The sequence below is a fragment of the Asterias rubens genome, chromosome 6, assembly GCF_902459465.1.
Source record: "Asterias rubens chromosome 6, eAstRub1.3, whole genome shotgun sequence".
NCBI lineage: Eukaryota > Metazoa > Echinodermata > Asteroidea > Forcipulatida > Asteriidae > Asterias > Asterias rubens.
In genome coordinates this window covers 20,696,457-20,719,356 of record NC_047067.1, presented here as the reverse complement: position 1 = coordinate 20,719,356, position 22,900 = coordinate 20,696,457, and the positions used below count along the sequence as shown (strand labels likewise).

Genomic DNA, 22,900 nt, shown 5'->3' with positions numbered 1-22,900 from the left:
CTTCATGCTCAACATAAACAACGGCAATCCGGAAGTAGCTGTAACGTTAAAGCATAGGTCATTGCATTTTCATTGCCAATTTGCCGTCAATCAGATACTGGATGAAGAATTCCTCCATGATCAGATGAAACAATCGACTTTTCTGTGTAGTTCTTATAGATTATCTACTTCAATTCGTGTCGGCCACTCCTACGTGTTTCTATGTCAGTTTTTGTTTACATGTTATGTAACACTGAGCTGTCGTAAACTGTTTACCAACCAAAATGACCGGTGCTCTGACATTTGGAGTCGTAGGCCTACCATCCAAAAGAATTGATACATCATGTTTAAGCCTTTGCAGATTGCCTTTCTCATATCAAGTTGTAAATCTAAAACTGGTTTGCCACCTATACTGCCAAATGATAATGTAAATTTTTAAAGTCTGAACATGGTCTGAATAAAACTGGCGGGTTTTTTATTTTTTATCGTCTGAAATTTCATCCAGATGTGTAATGAAGGACGAGGTGCACAGAAAAACCTTGGTCTGAGTCGTAGGCAACTTTTTGAGATATTGTCTAGTTTTCGATGCCCCCAAATCAAGATTAAAATTAATATTAATTTGAGGCCCTTCCAATTGTTCCAGCAATCTGTAATCCGTAGAGCGTCTTTTGCACATAAAGAACTTTCTTTGGTTAAATTTTGAGGCAAATCTGAGAGAAATTTTGTTTGAGGGTGAAAAAAACGTCAAGTTATACCCCATGCCGTTTTCTCAAAAATCTGCCGAAAAAATTGTGTTTTTCAAAATCGCCTGAAAACTTGGGTTTAGTCGTCTACCTTAGTAACTTTTTGATGTAATTGTTTTTATTGTCTGATTTTCGATATAACAATGTCTCAAATAATTATTGTATCAAACTCAATAAAACCAATTGTACCATCACGGCGAGTACCCACCAAGAACACTGGTGGAAATTCAAAGAAGTTATATTCCCGCCGTCATGTTGATCCCAGCTAGCCTACTAAAGACTCGGCCACCCAACCCCAGTGTACCCCGCTACCCTTTCCACAGCGACCGACAATCCCCAATTCCCATCGAAATGCCAGACCAACTTCCCCTGCGAACTAATTTTCTATACCTACATCGTGTGCCTTCGACTCAAATAATAATTATTTTGTAAGTCCCCTATTATGCCTTTGTTTCCTTGTAAACCAATGCGCCATACTTACAGCGTGTGCCTTCCATCCACTCACCAATTAACTCATCCACTCACTCCACTTAAATCACAACCAAAGAGTCCCCTGTCTACCCGTCAGTAAAGCGTATGCCTTCCACTCTCAAATTATTTACCAAGTCCAAAGCAAGGATTTCCCTATGCCATAGTACCATGCGTACCCCTTTTCCCATTTTAAACTATACAGTGTGTAGATTTTAACTCAAATATGTTTTAAGTCCGAACCAAAGAGTTTCCCATGCCTATGTAACCAGCCCCCAACTTGTGCATTTCACTCGAAATTACTAAGTATAAAGCACTGATTTTACTATGCCATAGCATCATGTGGCAAGTGTTCCCCTCGCAAATTATATACCAAGTATAAAGTATAATAATATACTAAGTATAAAGCATTGATATTCCCATACCATAGTATCCTATGATGAGTATTCAATTATATACTAAGTATAAAGCACTGAAATCCCATGCCATAGCTTTCTGTGTAAAGTATGAACCGAAGGTTTATCAGGTCTAAAATGCGAATTATCCTGGGGGGGACCCAAGTGGGTGTCGTGGGTAGGTGTCGGCCTCCCAAGCAAAGGGTCCCCGGTTCGAACCCCGGTGGTGGCAGCGCGGTTGCCGTCCGAGAAGTCTCGACTCACCAGACAGTGGCACACACCGCGCAGTGGCACTCACCGCTAGCACTCGCTGAGGAAGGAAACTTTAAACTTAAAACTTAAAACGAACCTATGCTCTTTTTTATATAAGTTTAAAAAATAAAAAAATAAAAACATTTTTAAAACGTCTCCAACTTTTCTGAAGCTGGATTCGATCCCGGGACCCTCCGGTCCAGAGACCAGAGCCCTTCCGCTGGGCCACTGCTCCTTCTTACTAATATGCGTTCGAGTTTTATTTTAAACCTTCGTATGACAAACTTTTAATTAAAACTTAGTAAAAGAACACTCGGGAATCGAACTCCGCACCATTGGGTGTAGAGTCCGGAGCCCTTCCATTGAGCCACGTCTCCTCTTACTTCATTTGCGTTCGAGTTTAATTTTAAACCTTCGTATGACAAACTTTTAATTAAAACGTAGTAAAAGAACACCCGGGAATCGAACTCCGCACCATTGGGTGTAGAGTCCGGAGCCCTTCCATTGAGCCACGTCTCCTCTTACTTTTATGGCGTTCGAGTTTAATTTTAAACCTTGGTATGAACAACTATAAATCAAAACGTAGTAAAAGAACACCCGGGAATCGAACTCCGTACCATTGGGTGTAGAGTCGGGAGCCCTTCCATTGGGCCACTACTACTCTTACTTCATTTGCGTTCGAGTTTAATGTTATACCTTAGAATGAACAACTTTAAATCAAAACGTATTATAGCTTATGCCTTCCACTCGCAAATTATTTATTAAGTGTAAAGCAAGGATTTCCCTATGCCATAGGGTACCGCGCAAACCAATGTTCTCAAGCATACTAAAAGAACACAGATCGGGAATCGAACCCCGTACCATTGGGTGTAGAGCCCGGAGCCCTTCCATTAGGCCACTACTACTCTTACTTCATTTGCGTTCGAGTTTAATGTTATACCCTAGAATGAACAATTTTAAATCAAAACGTACTATTTGCCTCCCACTCGCAAATTATTTACCAAGTGTAAAGCAAGGATTTCCCTATACCATAGGGTAGCGCGCAAACCAATGTTCTCAAGCATACTAAAAGAACACAGATCGGGAATCGAACCCCGTACCATTGGGTGTAGAGCCCGGAGCCCTTCCATTAGGCCACTACTACTCTTACTTCATTTGCGTTCGAGTTTAATGTTATACCCTAGAATGAACAATTTTAAATCAAAACGTACTATTTGCCTCCCATTCGCAAATTATTTACCAAGTGTAAAGCAAGGATTTCCCTATACCATAGGGAACCGCGCAAACCAATGTTCTCAAGCGTAGAAAAAGAACACAGACCGGGGTTCGAACCCTGTACCATTGGGTGTAGAGCCCGGAGCCCTTCCATTAGGCCACTACTACTCTTACTTCATTTGCGTTCGAGTTTAATGTTATACCCTAGAATGAACAATTTTAAATCAAAACGTATTATTTGCCTCCCACTCGCAAATGATTTACCAAGTGTAAAGCAAGGACTTCCCTCTACCATAGGGAACCGCGCAAACCAATGTTCTCAAGCGTAGAAAAAGAACACAGACCGGGGTTCGAACCCTGCACCATTGGGTGTAGAGCCCGGAGCCCTTCCATTGGGCCACTACTACTCTTACTTCATTTGCGTTCGAGTTTAATTGTATACCCTAGAGTGAACAACTTTATATCAAAACATATTGTAACTTATGCCTTCCACTCGCATTAATTATTGATTAGGGGTTAAGCAAGGATTTCCCTATGCCGTAGGGTACCGCGTAAACCAATGTTCTTCAACGCAGAAAAAGAACACACACCGGGGTTCGAACCCAGCACCTTTGGCTTCAGAGTCCAGAGCCCTACCACTGTGCCACTGTCCTTCTTCATAACAAAAGGTTCGAGTTTAAATATAAACCTTAGAATGAATTCAACTTTAAATCAAAACGTAATAGCGGGTGCCTTCCACTCGCATGTTATTTATTAGGTATAAAGCAAGGATTTCCCTATGCCATAGGGTTCCGCTTAAACCAATGTTCTTACGCGTAGAAAAAGACACACGCCGTGGCTCGAACTCAGTACCTTTGCGCTCAGAATCCGGAGCTCTACCACTGGGCCACCGCTCTTCTCATGAACAATGGGTTCGAGTTTAATTATAAACCTTAGAGTGGACAACTTTAAATCAAAACGTATATAGCGAGTGCCTTCCACTCGCGTGTTTTACAAGGATTTCCCGATGCCATAGTACCCCAGGTAATGTAAAGATTGGGACTGGGTACAACAGAGTTGATGCATGCACAAATCCGACGGTGTTTGAGATAAATAAAATGCACGGGACTAAAACGGGTCTATCTAACTGAGAAAATATCAGCGATTGAAAAAGTCTCTAGAAGCCGGGCAAATCGGGCGAATGGGGGGGGGGGGGGGCATATTCAAACAGGGGGCGTAACAATGAGACCAACAAAACCATTTATTATTATATGTAATAAATATTTGATAATCTAAGGAAATTGAACTCTAAATAAGACACGGGACGGAGTATTCTTTATGTTTTAATTCAATATTTGTTTAATGTTTGAGTTTCTACATTTCACATTATGACTGCTCTTTAAATCAATATAAAAAGAATTCAGACAATAAATGACATACACTTTCAAATTTATTTTAAGCAGCAATTTTTTATTTATTTTTATTTATTTAAATAATTAAAATCATTAAAATTAAAATTTAAACGTCAAGTGTTTGTGCATCATAAAATAATTTTGTTTTTCTCCATAAGGCGATCAGATTATACTGACCGAAACGTCAATTGAAACCAACGGTTATTTTCAGAACCACCCCATATTTAGAGATGATAGTCATTGCATGGTGTTACCGCAAACCTGTCCATATCGTATTTCCACCATGCAAAGTTTTAAATCCAGGGTACAACATCAAAGCATTGCCATAGATAGGCTGTAACAATTGTATGCAGTGAATAATTAGATTGGAACAATTTTACGACCTCACCACTAATTTCTGGCCGTTTTGTTTTAAGCTCCGAATAATCAACGGGAAACAGCAACCTACAGGCCTACTAACTATAACAGAGAATTATATTGAGCAATAACACACCATACCCATTGTGTTGTGCACAGTAGACCAGCATACCAGCTAACGTAGTGTAGACCTATAGCTAATAGAAACAAACAAATCACAAACATTGCTTTTACCATGGGTTTGAACGACTTTATATTGAATCAGAATAAACGAGTACACATTAGTCTTGCCTGAACAGTTCCCTGAAGATTAAAACTACATCAAAAAGGCTCTAAATATCGTCCACGGAGACAGCCAGAGTCAACTGCATGGTTGGAGATCATTTTGAATACATGTGTACGCGGTGAATTACTGGGTACGAAGCATGGGTTATAAGACCAACTATAGGGTACCCGACTATTCGTGTTCTTGTCGCAATGTCGCTTACTTGTTGATATAGCAGTGCCTCCAAAAAGAGAGGTTAAAATGAATTTGAGACCCATCCCAGTTTTCCAGCAATCTTAAACTTGGAGACTGTCTTTTACACATGACGAACTTCCTTTGGTTAAATTTTGAGGCAATTCGGAGAGAAAATGTTTCCGAGGCTGAAAAAACGTCAAGCTTGTAGTTTTTTCAAAAATCGGCCGAAATTTTTGTCTTCCAAATCGCCTGAAATTTCATACCTAGGTGTAATTAGGGGCGAGGAGCAGGAAAATCTTGGTTTTAGTCGTCTGCGATGGCTACTTTTTGAGATAATGCCTCATTTCGGATAGTACGACGGTTTAAAATCCAGATTAAAATGAATATTTGAGACCCATCCTATTGTTTCAGCAACCTGTAACTTGGAGACTGTCTTTTACACATGACGAACATCCTTTGGTTAAATTTTGAGGCAATTCGGAGAGAAAATGTTTCCGAGGCTGAAAAAACGTCAAGCTTACCCCCTTGTAGTTTTTTCAAAAATCGGCCGAAATTTTTGTCTTCCAAATCGCCTGAAATTTCATACCTAGGTGTAATTAGGGGCGAGGAGCAGGAAAATCTTGGTTTTAGTCGTCTACGATGGCTACTCTTTGAGATAATGCCTCATTTCGGATAGTACGACGGTTTAAAATCCAGATTAAAATGAATATTTGAGACCCATCCTATTGTTTCAGCAACCTGTAACTTGGAGACTGTCTTTTACACATGACGAACTTCCTTTGGTTAAATTTTGAGGCAATTCGGAGAGAAAATGTTTCCGAGGCTGAAAAAACGTCAAGCTAGTAGTTTTTTCAAAAATCGGCCGAAATTTTTGTCTTCCAAATCGCCTGAAATTTCATACCTAGGTGTAATTAGGGGCAAGGAGCAGGAAAATCTTGGTTTTAGTCGTCTACGATGGCTACTTTTTGAGATAATGCCTCATTTCGGATAGTACGACGGTTTAAAATCCAGATTAAAATGAATATTTGAGACCCATCCTATTGTTTCAGCAACCTGTAACTTGGAGACTGTCTTTTACACATGACGAACATCCTTTGGTTAAATTTTGAGGCAATTCGGAGAGAAAATGTTTCCGAGGCTGAAAAAACGTCAAGCTTACCCCCTTGTAGTTTTTTCAAAAATCGGCCGAAATTTTTGTCTTCCAAATCGCCTGAAATTTCATACCTAGGTGTAATTAGGGGCGAGGAGCAGGAAAATCTTGGTTTTAGTCGTCTACGATGGCTACTTTTTGAGATAATGCCTCATTTCGGATAGTACGACGGTTTAAAATCCAGATTAAAATGAATATTTGAGACCCATCCTATTGTTTCAGCAACCTGTAACTTGGAGACTGTCTTTTACACATGACGAACATCCTTTGGTTAAATTTTGAGGCAATTCGGAGAGAAAATGTTTCCGAGGCTGAAAAAACGTCAAGCTTACCCCCTTGTAGTTTTTTCAAAAATCGGCCGAAATTTTTGTCTTCCAAATCGCCTGAAATTTCATACCTAGGTGTAATTAGGGGCGAGGAGCAGGAAAATCTTGGTTTTAGTCGTCTACGATGGCTACTCTTTGAGATAATGCCTCATTTCGGATAGTACGACGGTTTAAAATCCAGATTAAAATGAATATTCGAGACCCATCCTTTTGTTTCAGCAACCTGTAACTTAGAGACTGTCTTTTACACATGACGAACTTCCTTTGGTTAAATTTTGAGGCAATTCGGAGAGAAAATGTTTCCGAGGCTGAAAAAACGTCAAGCTTACCCCCTTGTAGTTTTTTCAAAAATCGGCCGAAATTTTTGTCTTCCAAATCGCCTGAAATTTCATACCTAGGTGTAATTAGGGGCGAGGAGCAGGAAAATCTTGGTTTTAGTCGTCTACGATGGCTACTCTTTGAGATAATGCCTCATTTCGGATAGTACGACGGTTTAAAATCCAGATTAAAATGAATATTTGAGACCCATCCTATTGTTTCAGCAACCTGTAACTTGGAGACTGTCTTTTACACATGACGAACTTCCTTTGGTTAAATTTTGAGGCAATTCGGAGAGAAAATGTTTCCGAGGCTGAAAAAACGTCAAGCTTACCCCCTTGTAGTTTTTTCAAAAATCGGCCGAAATTTTTGTCTTCCAAATCGCCTGAAATTTCATACCTAGGTGTAATTAGGGGCGAGGAGCAGGAAAATCTTGGTTTTAGTCGTCTACGATGGCTACTTTTTGAGATAATGCCTCATTTCGGATAGTACGACGGTTTAAAATCCAGATTAAAATGAATATTTGAGACCCATCCTATTGTTTCAGCAACCTGTAACTTGGAGACTGTCTTTTACACATGACGAACTTCCTTTGGTTAAATTTTGAGGCAATTCGGAGAGAAAATGTTTCCGAGGCTGAAAAAACGTCAAGCTTACCCCCTTGTAGTTTTTTCAAAAATCGGCCGAAATTTTTGTCTTCCAAATCGCCTGAAATTTCATACCTAGGTGTAATTAGGGGCGAGGAGCAGGAAAATCTTGGTTTTAGTCGTCTACGATGGCTACTTTTTGAGATAATGCCTCATTTCGGATAGTACGACGGTTTAAAATCCAGATTAAAATGAATATTTGAGACCCATCCTATTGTTTCAGCAACCTGTAACTTGGAGACTGTCTTTTACACATGACGAACTTCCTTTGGTTAAATTTTGAGGCAATTCGGAGAGAAAATGTTTCCGAGGCTGAAAAAACGTCAAGCTTACCCCCTTGTAGTTTTTTCAAAAATCGGCCGAAATTTTTGTCTTCCAAATCGCCTGAAATTTCATACCTAGGTGTAATTAGGGGCGAGGAGCAGGAAAATCTTGGTTTTAGTCGTCTACGATGGCTACTCTTTGAGATAATGCCTCATTTCGGATAGTACGACGGTTTAAAATCCAGATTAAAATGAATATTTGAGACCCATCCTATTGTTTCAGCAACCTGTAACTTGGAGACTGTCTTTTCCACATGACGAACTTCCTTTGGTTAAATTTTGAGGCAATTCGGAGAGAAAATGTTTCCGAGGCTGAAAAAACGTCAAGCTTTACCCCCCTTGTAGTTTTTTCAAAAATCGGCCGAAATTTTTGTCTTCCAAATCGCCTGAAATTTCATACCTAGGTGTAATTAGGGGCGAGGAGCAGGAAAATCTTGGTTTTAGTCGTCTACGATGGCTACTTTTTGAGATAATGCCTCATTTCGGATAGTACGACGGTTTAAAATCCAGATTAAAATGAATATTTGAGACCCATCCTATTGTTTCAGCAACCTGTAACTTGGAGACTGTCTTTTACACATGACGAACTTCCTTTGGTTAAATTTTGAGGCAATTCGGAGAGAAAATGTTTCCGAGGCTGAAAAAACGTCAAGCTTACCCCCTTGTAGTTTTTTCAAAAATCGGCCGAAATTTTTGTCTTCCAAATCGCCTGAAATTTCATACCTAGGTGTAATTAGGGGCGAGGAGCAGGAAAATCTTGGTTTTAGTCGTCTACGATGGCTACTTTTTGAGATAATGCCTCATTTCGGATAGTACGACGGTTTAAAATCCAGATTAAAATGAATATTTGAGACCCATCCTATTGTTTCAGCAACCTGTAACTTGGAGACTGTTTTTACACATGACGAACTTCCTTTGGTTAAATTTTGAGGCAATTCGGAGAGAAAATGTTTCCGAGGCTGTACCCCCTTGTAGTTTTTTCAAAAATCGGCCGAAATTTTTGTCTTCCAAATCGCCTGAAATTTCATACCTAGGTGTAATTAGGGGCGAGGAGCAGGAAAATCTTGGTTTTAGTCGTCTACGATGGCTACTTTTTGAGATAATGCCTCATTTCGGATAGTACGACGGTTTAAAATCCAGATTAAAATGAATATTTGAGACCCATCCTATTGTTTCAGCAACCTGTAACTTGGAGACTGTTTTTTACACATGACGAACTTCCTTTGGTTAAATTTTGAGGCAATTCGGAGAGAAAATGTTTCCGAGGCTGTACCCCCTTGTAGTTTTTTCAAAAATCGGCCGAAATTTTTGTCTTCCAAATCGCCTGAAATTTCATACCTAGGTGTAATTAGGGGCGAGGAGCAGGAAAATCTTGGTTTTAGTCGTCTACGATGGCTACTTTTTGAGATAATGCCTCATTTCGGATAGTACGACGGTTTAAAATCCAGATTAAAATGAATATTTGAGACCCATCCTATTGTTTCAGCAACCTGTAACTTGGAGACTGTCTTTTCCACATGACGAACTTCCTTTGGTTAAATTTTGAGGCAATTCGGAGAGAAAATGTTTCCGAGGCTGAAAAAACGTCAAGCTTACCCCCTTGTAGTTTTTTCAAAAATCGGCCGAAATTGTTGTCTTCCAAATCGCCTGAAATTTCATACCTAGGTGTAATTAGGGGCGAGGATCAGGAAAATCTTGGTTTTAGTCGTCTACGATGGCTACTTTTTGAGATAATGCCTCATTTCGGATAGTACGACGGTTTAAAATCCAGATTAAAATGAATATTTGAGACCCATCCTATTGTTCAAGCAACCTGTAACTTGGAGACTGTCAAGGGTAGGTAAGATTGACGTTTTTTTCACCCTCGAAATTTGTTTCCCCCCGCTTTGCCTCACAATTTAACCAAAGGAAGTTCGTCATGTGTAAAAGACAGTCTCCAAGTTTAAGATTGCTGGAAAACTGGGATGGGTCTCAAATTCATTTTAACCTCTCTTTTTGGAGGCACTGCTATATCAACAAGTAAGCGACGTTGCGACAAGAACATGAATAGTCGGGTACCCTATAGTTGGTCTTATAACCCATGCTTCGTACCCAGTAATTTACCGCGTACACATGTATTCAAAATGATCTCCAACCATGCAGTTGACTCTGGCTGTCTCCGTGGACGATATTTAGAGCCTTTTTGATGTAGTTTTAATCTTCAGGGAACTGTTCAGGCAAGACTAATGTGTACTCGTTTATTCTGATTCAATATAAAGTCGTTCAAACCCATGGTAAAAGCAATGTTTGTGATTTGTTTGTTTCTATTAGCTATAGGTCTACACTACGTTAGCTGGTATGCTGGTCTACTGTGCACAACACAATGGGTATGGTGTGTTATTGCTCAATATAATTCTAATTCTAAATATAATTCCAATCTAATTATTCACTGCATACAATTGTTACAGCCTATCTATGGCAATGCTTTGATGTTGTACCCTGGATTTAAAACTTTGCATGGTGGAAATACGATATGGACAGGTTTGTGGTAACACCATGCAATGACTATCATCTCTAAATATGGGGTGGTTCGGAAAATAACCGTTGGTTTCAATTGACGTTTCGGTCAGTATAATCTGATCGCCTTATGGAGAAAAACAAAATTATTTTACGATGCACAAACACTTGACGTTTAAATTTTAATTTTAATGATTTTAATTATTTAAATAAATAAAAAAAAATAAAAAATTGCTGCTTAAAATAAATTTGAAAGTGTATGTCATTTATTGTCTGAATTCTTTTTATATTGATTTAAAGAGCAGTCATAATGTGAAATGTAGAAACTCAAACATTAAACAAATATTGAATTAAAACATAAAGAATACTCCGTCCCGTGTCTTATTTAGAGTTCAATTTCCTTAGATTATCAAATATTTATTACATATAATAATAAATGGTTTTGTTGGTCTCATTGTTACGCCCCCTGTTTGAATATGCCCCCCCCCCATTCGCCCGATTTGCCCGGCTTCTAGAGACTTTTTCAATCGCTGATATTTTCTCAGTTAGATAGACCCGTTTTAGTCCCGTGCATTTTATTTATCTCAAACACCGTCGGATTTGTGCATGCATCAACTCTGTTGTACCCAGTCCCAATCTTTACATTACCTGGGGTACTATGGCATCGGGAAATCCTTGTAAAACACGCGAGTGGAAGGCACTCGCTATATACGTTTTGATTTAAAGTTGTCCACTCTAAGGTTTATAATTAAACTCGAACCCATTGTTCATGAGAAGAGCGGTGGCCCAGTGGTAGAGCTCCGGATTCTGAGCGCAAAGGTACTGAGTTCGAGCCACGGCGTGTGTCTTTTTCTACGCGTAAGAACATTGGTTTAAGCGGAACCCTATGGCATAGGGAAATCCTTGCTTTATACCTAATAAATAACATGCGAGTGGAAGGCACCCGCTATTACGTTTTGATTTAAAGTTGAATTCATTCTAAGGTTTATATTTAAACTCGAACCTTTTGTTATGAAGAAGGACAGTGGCACAGTGGTAGGGCTCTGGACTCTGAAGCCAAAGGTGCTGGGTTCGAACCCCGGTGTGTGTTCTTTTTCTGCGTTGAAGAACATTGGTTTACGCGGTACCCTACGGCATAGGGAAATCCTTGCTTAACCCCTAATCAATAATTAATGCGAGTGGAAGGCATAAGTTACAATATGTTTTGATATGAAGTTGTTCACTCTAGGGTATACAATTAAACTCGAACGCAAATGAAGTAAGAGTAGTAGTGGCCCAATGGAAGGGCTCCGGGCTCTACACCCAATGGTGCAGGGTTCGAACCCCGGTCTGTGTTCTTTTTCTACGCTTGAGAACATTGGTTTGCGCGGTTCCCTATGGTAGAGGGAAATCCTTGCTTTACACTTGGTAAATCATTTGCGAGTGGGAGGCAAATAATACGTTTTCATTTAAAATTGTTCATTCTAGGGTATAACATTAAACTCGAACGCAAATGAAGTAAGAGTAGTAGTGGCCTAATGGAAGGGCTCCGGGCTCTACACCCAATGGTACGGGGTTCGATTCCCGATCTGTGTTCTTTTAGTATGCTTGAGAACATTGGTTTGCGCGGTACCCTATGGCATAGGGAAATCCTTGCTTTACACTTAATAAATAATTTGCGAGTGGAAGGCATAAGCTATAATACGTTTTGATTTAAAATTGTTCATTCAAGGTATAACATTAAACTCGAACGCAAATGAAGAAAGAGTAGTAGTGGCCCAATGGAAGGGCTCCGGGCTCTACACCCAATGGTACAGGGTTCGAACCCCGGTCTCTGTTCTTTTTCTACGCTTGAGAACATTGGTTTGCGCGGTTCCCTATGGTATAGGGAAATCCTTGCTTTACACTTGGTAAATAATTTGCGAGTGGGAGGCAAATAGTACGTTTTGATTTAAAATTGTTCATTCTAGGGTATAACATTAAACTCGAACGCAAATGAAGTAAGAGTAGTAGTGGCCCAATGGAAGGGCTCCGGGCTCTACACCCAATGGTACGGGGTTCGATTCCCGATCTGTGTTCTTTTAGTATGCTTGAGAACATTGGTTTGCGCGGTACCCTATGGTATAGGGAAATCCTTGCTTTACACTTGGTAAATAATTTGCGAGTGGGAGGCAAATAGTACGTTTTGATTTAAAATTGTTCATTCTAGGGTATAACATTAAACTCGAACGCAAATGAAGTAAGAGTAGTAGTGGCCTAATGGAAGGGCTCCGGGCTCTACACCCAATGGTACGGGGTTCGATTCCCGATCTGTGTTCTTTTAGTATGCTTGAGAACATTGGTTTGCGCGGTACCCTATGGCATAGGGAAATCCTTGCTTTACACTTAATAAATAATTTGCGAGTGGAAGGCATAAGCTATAATACGTTTTGATTTAAAGTTGTTCATTCTAAGGTATAACATTAAACTCGAACGCAAATGAAGTAAGAGTAGTAGTGGCCCAATGGAAGGGCTCCCGACTCTACACCCAATGGTACGGAGTTCGATTCCCGGGTGTTCTTTTACTACGTTTTGATTTATAGTTGTTCATACCAAGGTTTAAAATTAAACTCGAACGCCATAAAAGTAAGAGGAGACGTGGCTCAATGGAAGGGCTCCGGACTCTACACCCAATGGTGCGGAGTTCGATTCCCGGGTGTTCTTTTACTACGTTTTAATTAAAAGTTTGTCATACGAAGGTTTAAAATTAAACTCGAACGCAAATGAAGTAAGAGGAGACGTGGCTCAATGGAAGGGCTCCGGACTCTACACCCAATGGTGCGGAGTTCGATTCCCGAGTGTTCTTTTACTAAGTTTTAATTAAAAGTTTGTCATACGAAGGTTTAAAATAAAACTCGAACGCATTATTAGTAAGAAGGAGCAGTGGCCCAGTGGAGGGGCTCTGGTCTCTGGACCGGAGGGTCCCGGGATCGAATCCAGCTTCAGAAAAGTTGGAGACGTTTTAAAAATGTTTTTATTTTTTAATTTTTTAAACTTATATAAAAAAGAGCATAGGTTCGTTTTAAGTTTTAAGTTTAAAGTTTCCTTCCTCAGCGAGTGCTAGCGGTGAGTGCCACTGCGCGGTGTGTGCCACTGTCTGGTGAGTCGAGACTTCTCGGACGGCAACCGCGCTGCCACCACCGGGGTTCGAACCGGGGACCCTTTGCTTGGGAGGCCGACACCTACCCACGACACCCACTTGGGTCCCCCCCAGGATAATTCGCATTTTAGACCTGATAAACCTTCGGTTCATACTTTACACAGAAAGCTATGGCATGGGATTTCAGTGCTTTATACTTAGTATATAATTGAATACTCATCATAGGATACTATGGTATGGGAATATCAATGCTTTATACTTAGTGTATAATTTGCGAGTTGAATACTTTTCATAGGATACTATGGTATGGGAATATCAATGTTTTATACTTAGTACATTATTATACTTTATACTTGGTATATAATTTGCGAGGGGAACACTTTCCACATGATGCTATGGCATAGTAAAATCAGTGCTTTATACTTCGTAATTTCGAGTGAAATGCACAAGTTGTGGGCTGGTTACATAGGCATGGGAAACTCTTTGGTTCGGACTTAAAACATATTTGAGTTAAAATCTACACACTGTATAGTTTAAAATGGGAAAAGGGGTACGCATGGTACTATGGCATAGGGAAATCATTGCTTTGGACTTGGTAAATAATTTGCGAGTGGAAGATATAATACGCTTTTACTGACGGGTATTGGTAGTAGATAGGGGACTCTTGTGTTCGGACTTAAAAAGTATTCGACGAGTTGAAGGCACACGCTGTAGGCATAAAGATCGACAATTAGTTTAATTAATGGGGAAATGGTACGCATGGTACAATGGCATAGGGAAATCCTTGCTTTGGACTTGGTAAATAATTTGAGAGTGGAAGGCATACGCTTTACTGACGGGTAGACAGGGGACTCTTTGGTTGTGATTTAAGTGGAGTGAGTGGATGAGTTAATTGGTGAGTGGATGGAAGGCACACGCTGTAAGTATGGCGCATTGGTTTACAAGGAAACAAAGGCATAATAGGGGACTTACAAAATAATTATTATTTGAGTCGAAGGCACACGATGTAGGTATAGAAAATTAGTTCGCAGGGGAAGTTGGTCTGGCATTTCGATGGGAATTGGGGATTGTCGGTCGCTGTGGAAAGGGTAGCGGGGTACACTGGGGTTGGGTGGCCGAGTCTTTAGTAGGCTAGCTGGGATCAACATGACGGCGGGAATATAACTTCTTTGAATTTCCACCAGTGTTCTTGGTGGGTACTCGCCGTGATGGTACAATTAGTTTTATTGAAATTGATACAATAATTATTTGAGACATTGTTATATCGAAAATCAGGCAATAAAAACAATTACATCAAAAAGTTACTAAGGTAGACGACTAAACCCAAGTTTTCAGGCGATTTTGAAAAACACAATTTTTTCGGCAGATTTTTGAGAAAACGGCATGGGGTATAACTTGACGTTTTTTTCACCCTCAAACAAAATTTCTCTCAGATTTGCCTCAAAATTTAACCAAAGAAAGTTCTTTATGTGCAAAAGACGCTCTACGGATTACAGATTGCTGGAACAATTGGAAGGGCCTCAAATTAATATTAATTTTAATCTTGATTTGGGGGCATCGAAAACTAGACAATATCTCAAAAAGTTGCCTACGACTCAGACCAAGGTTTTTCTGTGCACCTCGTCCTTCATTACACATCTGGATGAAATTTCAGACGATAAAAAATAAAAAACCCGCCAGTTTTATTCAGACCATGTTCAGACTTTAAAAATTTACATTATCATTTGGCAGTATAGGTGGCAAACCAGTTTTAGATTTACAACTTGATATGAGAAAGGCAATCTGCAAAGGCTTAAACATGATGTATCAATTCTTTTGGATGGTAGGCCTACGACTCCAAATGTCAGAGCACCGGTCATTTTGGTTGGTAAACAGTTTACGACAGCTCAGTGTTACATAACATGTAAACAAAAACTGACATAGAAACACGTAGGAGTGGCCGACACGAATTGAAGTAGATAATCTATAAGAACTACACAGAAAAGTCGATTGTTTCATCTGATCATGGAGGAATTCTTCATCCAGTATCTGATTGACGGCAAATTGGCAATGAAAATGCAATGACCTATGCTTTAACGTTACAGCTACTTCCGGATTGCCGTTGTTTATGTTGAGCATGAAGGTGGAATAAAATTGCGACAAGAATTGCCCGTTTTATGACAAACTAGGTGGTTACACGCCTTCCACGAGGCCTTCATCCTATTCTACATTATTATTTTAAATAAGCTGCATGATAAAGCTTACCCAAAGAGACATTAAATCACATCAAATCATCCTAAGTATATCCATGGTGTTGACAACTTCACAAGCATGGCTGGTGGCCATTTTGAATATCGCGTCACGGCATCAAGCCGTCGAGTACCCAGACCTCTACTACTCTGTTGATGTTTATTTCGCGTAGCGTGGAAATCGGGTACCTGTCGGTTGCTTTAGCTGGTTCCAATCACCGGTGCCTGTCCAAGATCAAAGGGGCAAACTGGCTCCCGCAAGATCTCGCGGAATGATTCGAAATGCGAGAATCGAAGGCTTGAATCATATTAAACGTGATGAATAAACGCTTACACTGTAACTAATTGTGGTAATTAAACCAAGTAGCCTTACGTTTGTTTAACTTGAAATGATTTAGCGCAAAGTTGAAAGAACTAAAGGTAATATATGAGGTATATTTTTTGTTCGTTTCTCAGCTTATTATTAATGTAGGAATAAATAACTTGTAGGTAGATTATTAAAAAGTGACCTTATTTCGTTGTTGAAAATATCTCACTCAAATTTGCGCCACCAAATAATCTAACTTTTAAAGCCTTCGGTACACTTCAACCACCCCCCCCAAAAAAAAAATAATTATAATAATAATAATAATAATAATAACAAAATATGGCCATCTTATGCATGTTGTTGTGTTAGAAAATTGCAAGGATTTTACTAAAACGCAAGGCTTACCATTTGAATTTTTGTAACAAAAAATGCAAGGCTTTGAACATCCATTTTTTGTAGGGTAAACCGTTTTTGTTTACTGAAAAAGTTTAAAGAGATGAGCCTTGTGCCTCAAAATAAATACATCAATAAAAAAAAATATAAAAAAATACAAACAAAACAAGGGGGTAGATGTCCTACAGTTTATCAAATTTTGGGCCATAAATTTAAGAAAACACAAAGAGTTGTTTTTATTCTCTAAAATAATGCGATAGGTACCTCTGACTCTGATGTGTTTTTAACTTGAGGAATAACTTTTATAAATAATATTTTTAACTTGAGGAATGGTTTTAGATATAGATTGGTCAACATCAAATCTCAATCTTAGAAAAAAATGAAAGGTACATGATGCCATCACTGAAGAAACCTGCTTCATTTTAATGCATACAAATCGAACTTCAAAATTGGGCCCCCATTCGCAACGCTACAATAAACATTCCCTGTCCACTTCCCCCCTGACAATAAACATTTTCTCTCCCGTCCCCGTCATTTGTACTCAACTTATGAAGAAACACCATGTGGACAACAATTTACACTGGCGGGACAAATTAAAACTGTAGATAGAATTTAAAGTGTTTATTTCAAAACGACAAATGCAACATGATAGTAGTACATTGGGCTCAGCATTGGTTTGTAATACGTTAGTTGTATCACTGTTAACATCATTAGAATTTGCATATTACTGAATACATTAACATCACTACTCCTATTGGTTGTTAGGCATTTCATTTGCATAAAAAACATCTATCATTATAATATTATAATGAGCTATACATGCAGGTTTTGTAATGCCTACCCTTACAATAAGCACTTCTTATGTACACTAAAACTCAAGTGTTTACTCAAAACTTTGGTCAGTGAAACTCCTTAATACATCCCAATGTGACTCAAATAAAAGGTTTATTTCACAGTAAAAATTTAATTAAATCTCAGTTGATTTATCACCTTCCAAAGTTAAAGAATTCTCCAAAGTCTTGACTTCAAACTTCAGTTTTAAGAGTGTACGAAGGCCTTGTCTGAAATACTTTGGCAGTGGCTACATCCAAGAAAAAGTGAATACCTTTAACCAGGTTAAACTACTTCATTAGTTTCGGACTGAATTTATACTTCTGCCCAAATAAAGTTAGCCTCAGTTCTACACTAAAGCAGTCATTGTATAATCCATAATGAGGTTTTAGTTACAAGAATTGAACTATCTTCCCTTGAAGTTGGACACTGATTTGTACGATCAGTTTAATGAAACTGTGTGTGAACAAAACCCATTATGTTGAACTGAGAGTTTGCAACTACAAACACCACTCATAGTAAAGAGGAAAACAACAAGAAAATGTTCATACATGTGGCTGTTGATTAGTACTAAACAAACAATGATATACAAAATCATTTCTAGAAATTGCAGAATCGGGCAATGCTCAGTATTTACAATAAAATACAAAATAATGTCTGTACAGAGCTCATTAATATAACTTCACCTAATCGTTACTCTAAAAAGTCCTTCTACAAAACATTTTATGGTAGAGTTCAGAATAACAAAATCTACTTGAAAACATACTGATTCAAATTAGCTCAAATTGCTTGAATAAAATATGAATAAAAAGAATGCAAGACCCATTCTTTGCAAGAAAACCATGGTGATTTATGTTAAGAAAAAAATAAATAAAATAACTTAAAATTGATATGTGTCCTGTGACATGACATTTGTTTTAAGAGTCACCAATCCTGGACATCTTGCATGTATAATATGTATACATCTCCAATCCGGGACATCTTGCATGTATAATATGTAAACAGCTCAATGTTGTCCTTACAGTTCTTGATTTTACACAGAAATTATGCATGATTTAACTTTGCTGCAATTGAAGTTCACTCAATTTGTTAACAGTGTATTTGTTTAGGTTTGTTTTGTTCAGAAATTTCAACAAAACAGTACTTTGGACCAAAACATAAATTGTGATCCATTTCTACCTCCATGATCAAACTATAAAACGATTAAAAATAATTTGTAAAATATTCTCCTCCGAAAGACATAATTATTTTTGTTTTAATCTACTAAATGTTTATGTTGAAAGATTGGTTGGTTTGATTGCCATTTGAGCATACTTTAAAGCATAGGAGGCCAATAACAACATCTGCAACCATATGGCCTCAAAACCAAAACAATCTTTTAGGTTGTAAATGTAATTTGTCTAAATGAGACAGCTCAGTTCGTCAGGGCATAAAGGAGATAAATAATCTTTTACAAAGGAACTCCATTACATCCATAATACAACAAGATTAGTAACTGTTCAAAACGTCAAATGAACACAGTAGTGCTAAATTGCAATAAATATTAATATCTCTATTAAACTCTCCAAATCTTATACACATGCTGAGTTTCTAGCAAGTTAAAACTATTATACATGTACAGTTTTTGCTCATCACAAGGGAGTTTCGGGAAAGGATGGGATACAATAGGGTCTAATGATAATAGTTTTTTTAGTTTTCATTGGCATTTTTCTATTTTTAATATTTGTTTATATTTATGCTTGACAGAGAACACAAAACTAGATTTGCTTGACTTACATGAAAAACATTGGGTAACAAATAATCAGGAAGCGCTTTAAGAGAAATGGTTTTAAAAACTTGGGGCTGAACTGCATCCCTTTGGTTGAACTACAACAACAAATCATGCCTTAAAATATTGCATTTATCAGTAAACATAATAAAACATGTATTATCCTTCCAGATCCTTCAAATAACGGTCAAGTCAAACAAACAATATTGGCACTACAATAAAATATAATTTTGTTAAAAAGTTTAAGAGAAAAATGTCCTCTTCCAAATTATTTTGTCGTTCCACATAAGTATATATTTGTTTATTGGTTTTTTTTAATACATTTAAAAAGTGAGTAGTATTTTTCAAAACAAACTATCTGTAAATTGAGATTTAGTAGAATTGAATACAAGTTTCTGAACACATTGAGTTTGGTGTTAAATATAAATTCTGTGAGTTTTAACTCTAAAAACATTTGTCATTGAACTCTAGATTCATCCGAAGATTACAAATGATAAGTACGTTAGTCAGATACTTGAATTATTTACATATTTGGCAATTATTAACTTTCAACAAACTCATCAAAGAAAAAAGGTTATTTTTTTTATATACACAGCTCATTCCTAATATGCTACCCGTTTCATTACAATGGACCGATCCATACTTGAGATTTAAAATGATTCTTTAAATTGTAAACTTGCGTTAATCTATTAGCATGCTCCATTACTGGTTGCTAATAAGAGAAAGCATAACCACTGACAACTCCAACAAGTTGAAGATTCAGTACAAATCATCACTTGAATAAATTCATTTGACTTTTCCTCTTTACAAGGCATTCTGTTCTTTGAAAAGTGCCATACAAAAGGTCAGCTCTCTGTCAAGGTTTCCAGTGTATAAAAATTGAACACTTTTTTTCAGAACGTAGCGAACTTTTTGGGCCTTGATATTTGCCATCAGTAGCTGTCAATCTATAGTGCTCCTACACAATGCAGCATGGCATATTAAAGAGACTATAGCTCTTCTCAAACGGCAGCGATGACATCAAGGCGTCTTGGCCTGATTCTGGAAGGAACCCAGAAGTACTTTGGTGACAAAGCTGACGATGGCCGAAGCAGGCTGCTCAATCTCATACTCTGCAAAGACATGACACTGGTTGTCTGTCTTAGAGCCTGGTTTACGGGCAACAAAACCAAATATTCTACAGAGTAAAAACAGGACATAAACGATTAATATAAGAGCAAAATTTCACAACAATTGGTTAGTACAGAGAAAATGCTATGCATAAAGTCGATAATGTCACTGCTCTCGGCTGGTTCCCTGCAACTTTGTAATAAGCAATATCTGTTCAGCAAAATTTTCTGCTTGACAGCTGTGCTTCTGCTAAACTTTTTGGGTGGAAAGGTTGTGCACCTCCAACATTGGCGAACATCAGCAGAAGATGCAGAATGTATATATAACATAGATTAAACCTACTTCAGAACTATGTCTAAATAAGCTCATCAATATCGCCTCTAACCTAGACTCTCTCAGCCATTTTAAACCATATTCTTTATAAAATTGGGGAAGAGGGGTGCACAATGGGTAAATGGAGCACAAAGTCTGAACTGAAAATGGAGTTTAACTTCTACTTACTTTGCTTCATTTTGATCTGATCCGTCTTTCCTCTTCCACCTGTAACAATACAAGATAAAAGCAAGCATGAATGATCAGGAAAACTACGATGGTTCATGGTATGAAGCTGGCCATAAGCTGGCTGACTCGAACATGCTGCAACGCGACAACTTGGGTTGACTGACTGAGTGAGTGAGTGATTGCTCTTTATGATGTTTGGCCACCATGATATGGTTGTGAAAAACCTAGAGGCAAAAGCATTTAAGCTTTGTGTGTATAACTTACTTCCTTGATCCAGAGTCCATTCCACAGTATAATACTGACTCCACGGGGTAATGCCTACGGAAAAATAACCTGTAAACAACAATATCAAATAATCAGTTTAATACAAATATGGCTTGGCATGAAAAGAACACAACCAGCTACTTTTAATAGAGGATACAAAGCTACTTTTAAAAAGAGGAAAAATACTTCAACAAAGTTTCCACACTTTTCAAATTCATTAGAAATAACCTCCTAGTGTTTCCAACACTTAGTGGGATCATCAGTAAAGAAACATTAGGTATGCAGTGATAGTGGGCTTCAAATCTCTCTCAAACTAAAATACTCCATGGAACTTCAAACCTTCTTATACCATAACTGTACTGGTGTCAAATGACAGCATGTATTCAAACGTTTCTGAATTACCAAGTACATGAGGGGTAGAGTTGAAGCTCGTTGATCTAGAAGTTAAGACATCCATGAAGGACACACAGTTGCACACCATAACAAGTCCAAAATAAAAACTATAAGACACTGCAAGAATTCTATTCTATCTTCCACATTGACTTACTTCCTCTGGTTATCTGTGATTGTGACTCCCTTCAGCGACACCTTGAAGTGTACAACCACCCTCTTAGGTTTCTCCTTAGAATTCATGATCCTTGTAGTAGCTTCACCTACTGCACTAGGGCCCGTTAACGATTCCATCTCCACTGTTCCCAGAAACTGAACGTTGCAAGCTACAGACAAAAACATCATCAAATATGCGGTATTATGAGATTGCATTGTTAAAAAAAAATGCCCATTGTGGCTGCAAACAGCTTGAACCAAAATGCCAATTGTGAAATATTTATTATTTGAAAAACGCCTTCCATGTCACAGACATTAACAAAGCGCTGTACAATTAAAACCAATAAAAATACAGATATGCCCGTATTTTTCAATGGTAACATACTTTCTGAATTTCTCAAACAAACAACATTTCAGTTTAATTTGGACATTTTAACTGGAATTTTAACCCAATTATTAGCCATCTCAGGAAATAAACGATCTTTAATTCTAAGATTACAATCAATCTTACCTGCGCCTTGGGACAGTAGATTATGAGCTGACTTGGAATCCAAATCACTATCTGTAGCATCAGTACCTGAAGGATCTAGAAAAAACAACGATCCCCATATAGAAAAGGACAAATTAATAAGTTGATGGTTGGCAAACTATGGCCAGATGGTTGGCAAACTATGGTTTGCAAACTATGGAAAGCAATGTATAATAGCCATCAATCAACGAACTTGTCTTTCCAATTTTTTAGGGAACAAAGAAAGACTTTCTAGATTGACATTTGAACCTGGGATCTCACAGATGTATGTGCCAGTGCTCTCAATTATCTAGGCCCATCATGAGGGTCTCCTTATTTCATCACTACTTTTGTACTGGGGGCTTGGGCACCAGTCAAAGTCATAATAAAAATAAGCAATCCCTCGATGTCGAGGAAGATATTCTCCACAGGATAAACAAAGTTATTAGGTTGAGGTAGCTGGGGTCGATTTCACAAAGAGTTAGGACAAGCCCTAACTTAGGCTAACTTAGGACTAGTCCTAGGAGATATACAAAATGTATGGGTAGCTAACTCGAGATAAGACTAGTCCTAACTCTTTGTGAAATCGACCCCTGGTGCCTAAGGTGACTCCGTCGATGACTCAAAAGTCTGATCCGTGAACCAAATACTCTCAGGCAGATGTCACAGGTTGTAGTTATAGGGAGGGTTGGACCATGGAGTTGTCTTTCACGTTCCTTCTCCTTTCAAAGTCATACAACCTTATAGGACCGTATAGCCAGGGGTCACACCTGTGTCACAATACAACTACAGAAGCAGCAGTAGCG

The 22,900-nt window shown here is 38.3% G+C and overlaps 1 protein-coding gene across 1 annotated transcript; it reads right to left on the bottom strand.

The window, feature by feature from the left end:
* Positions 1-17,166: 17,166 nt before the first annotated feature.
* On the bottom strand, positions 17,167-22,172 carry LOC117291672 (tensin-like; the record flags this gene model as incomplete). Its single annotated transcript, XM_033773517.1, is given in 5 exon segments — positions 17,167-20,342; positions 20,777-20,815; positions 21,041-21,109; positions 21,588-21,756; positions 22,098-22,172. Coding segments are annotated over 5 exon segments (509 nt in total), but the record flags the coding sequence as incomplete, so codon positions are not given.
* Positions 22,173-22,900: the final 728 nt, after the last annotated feature.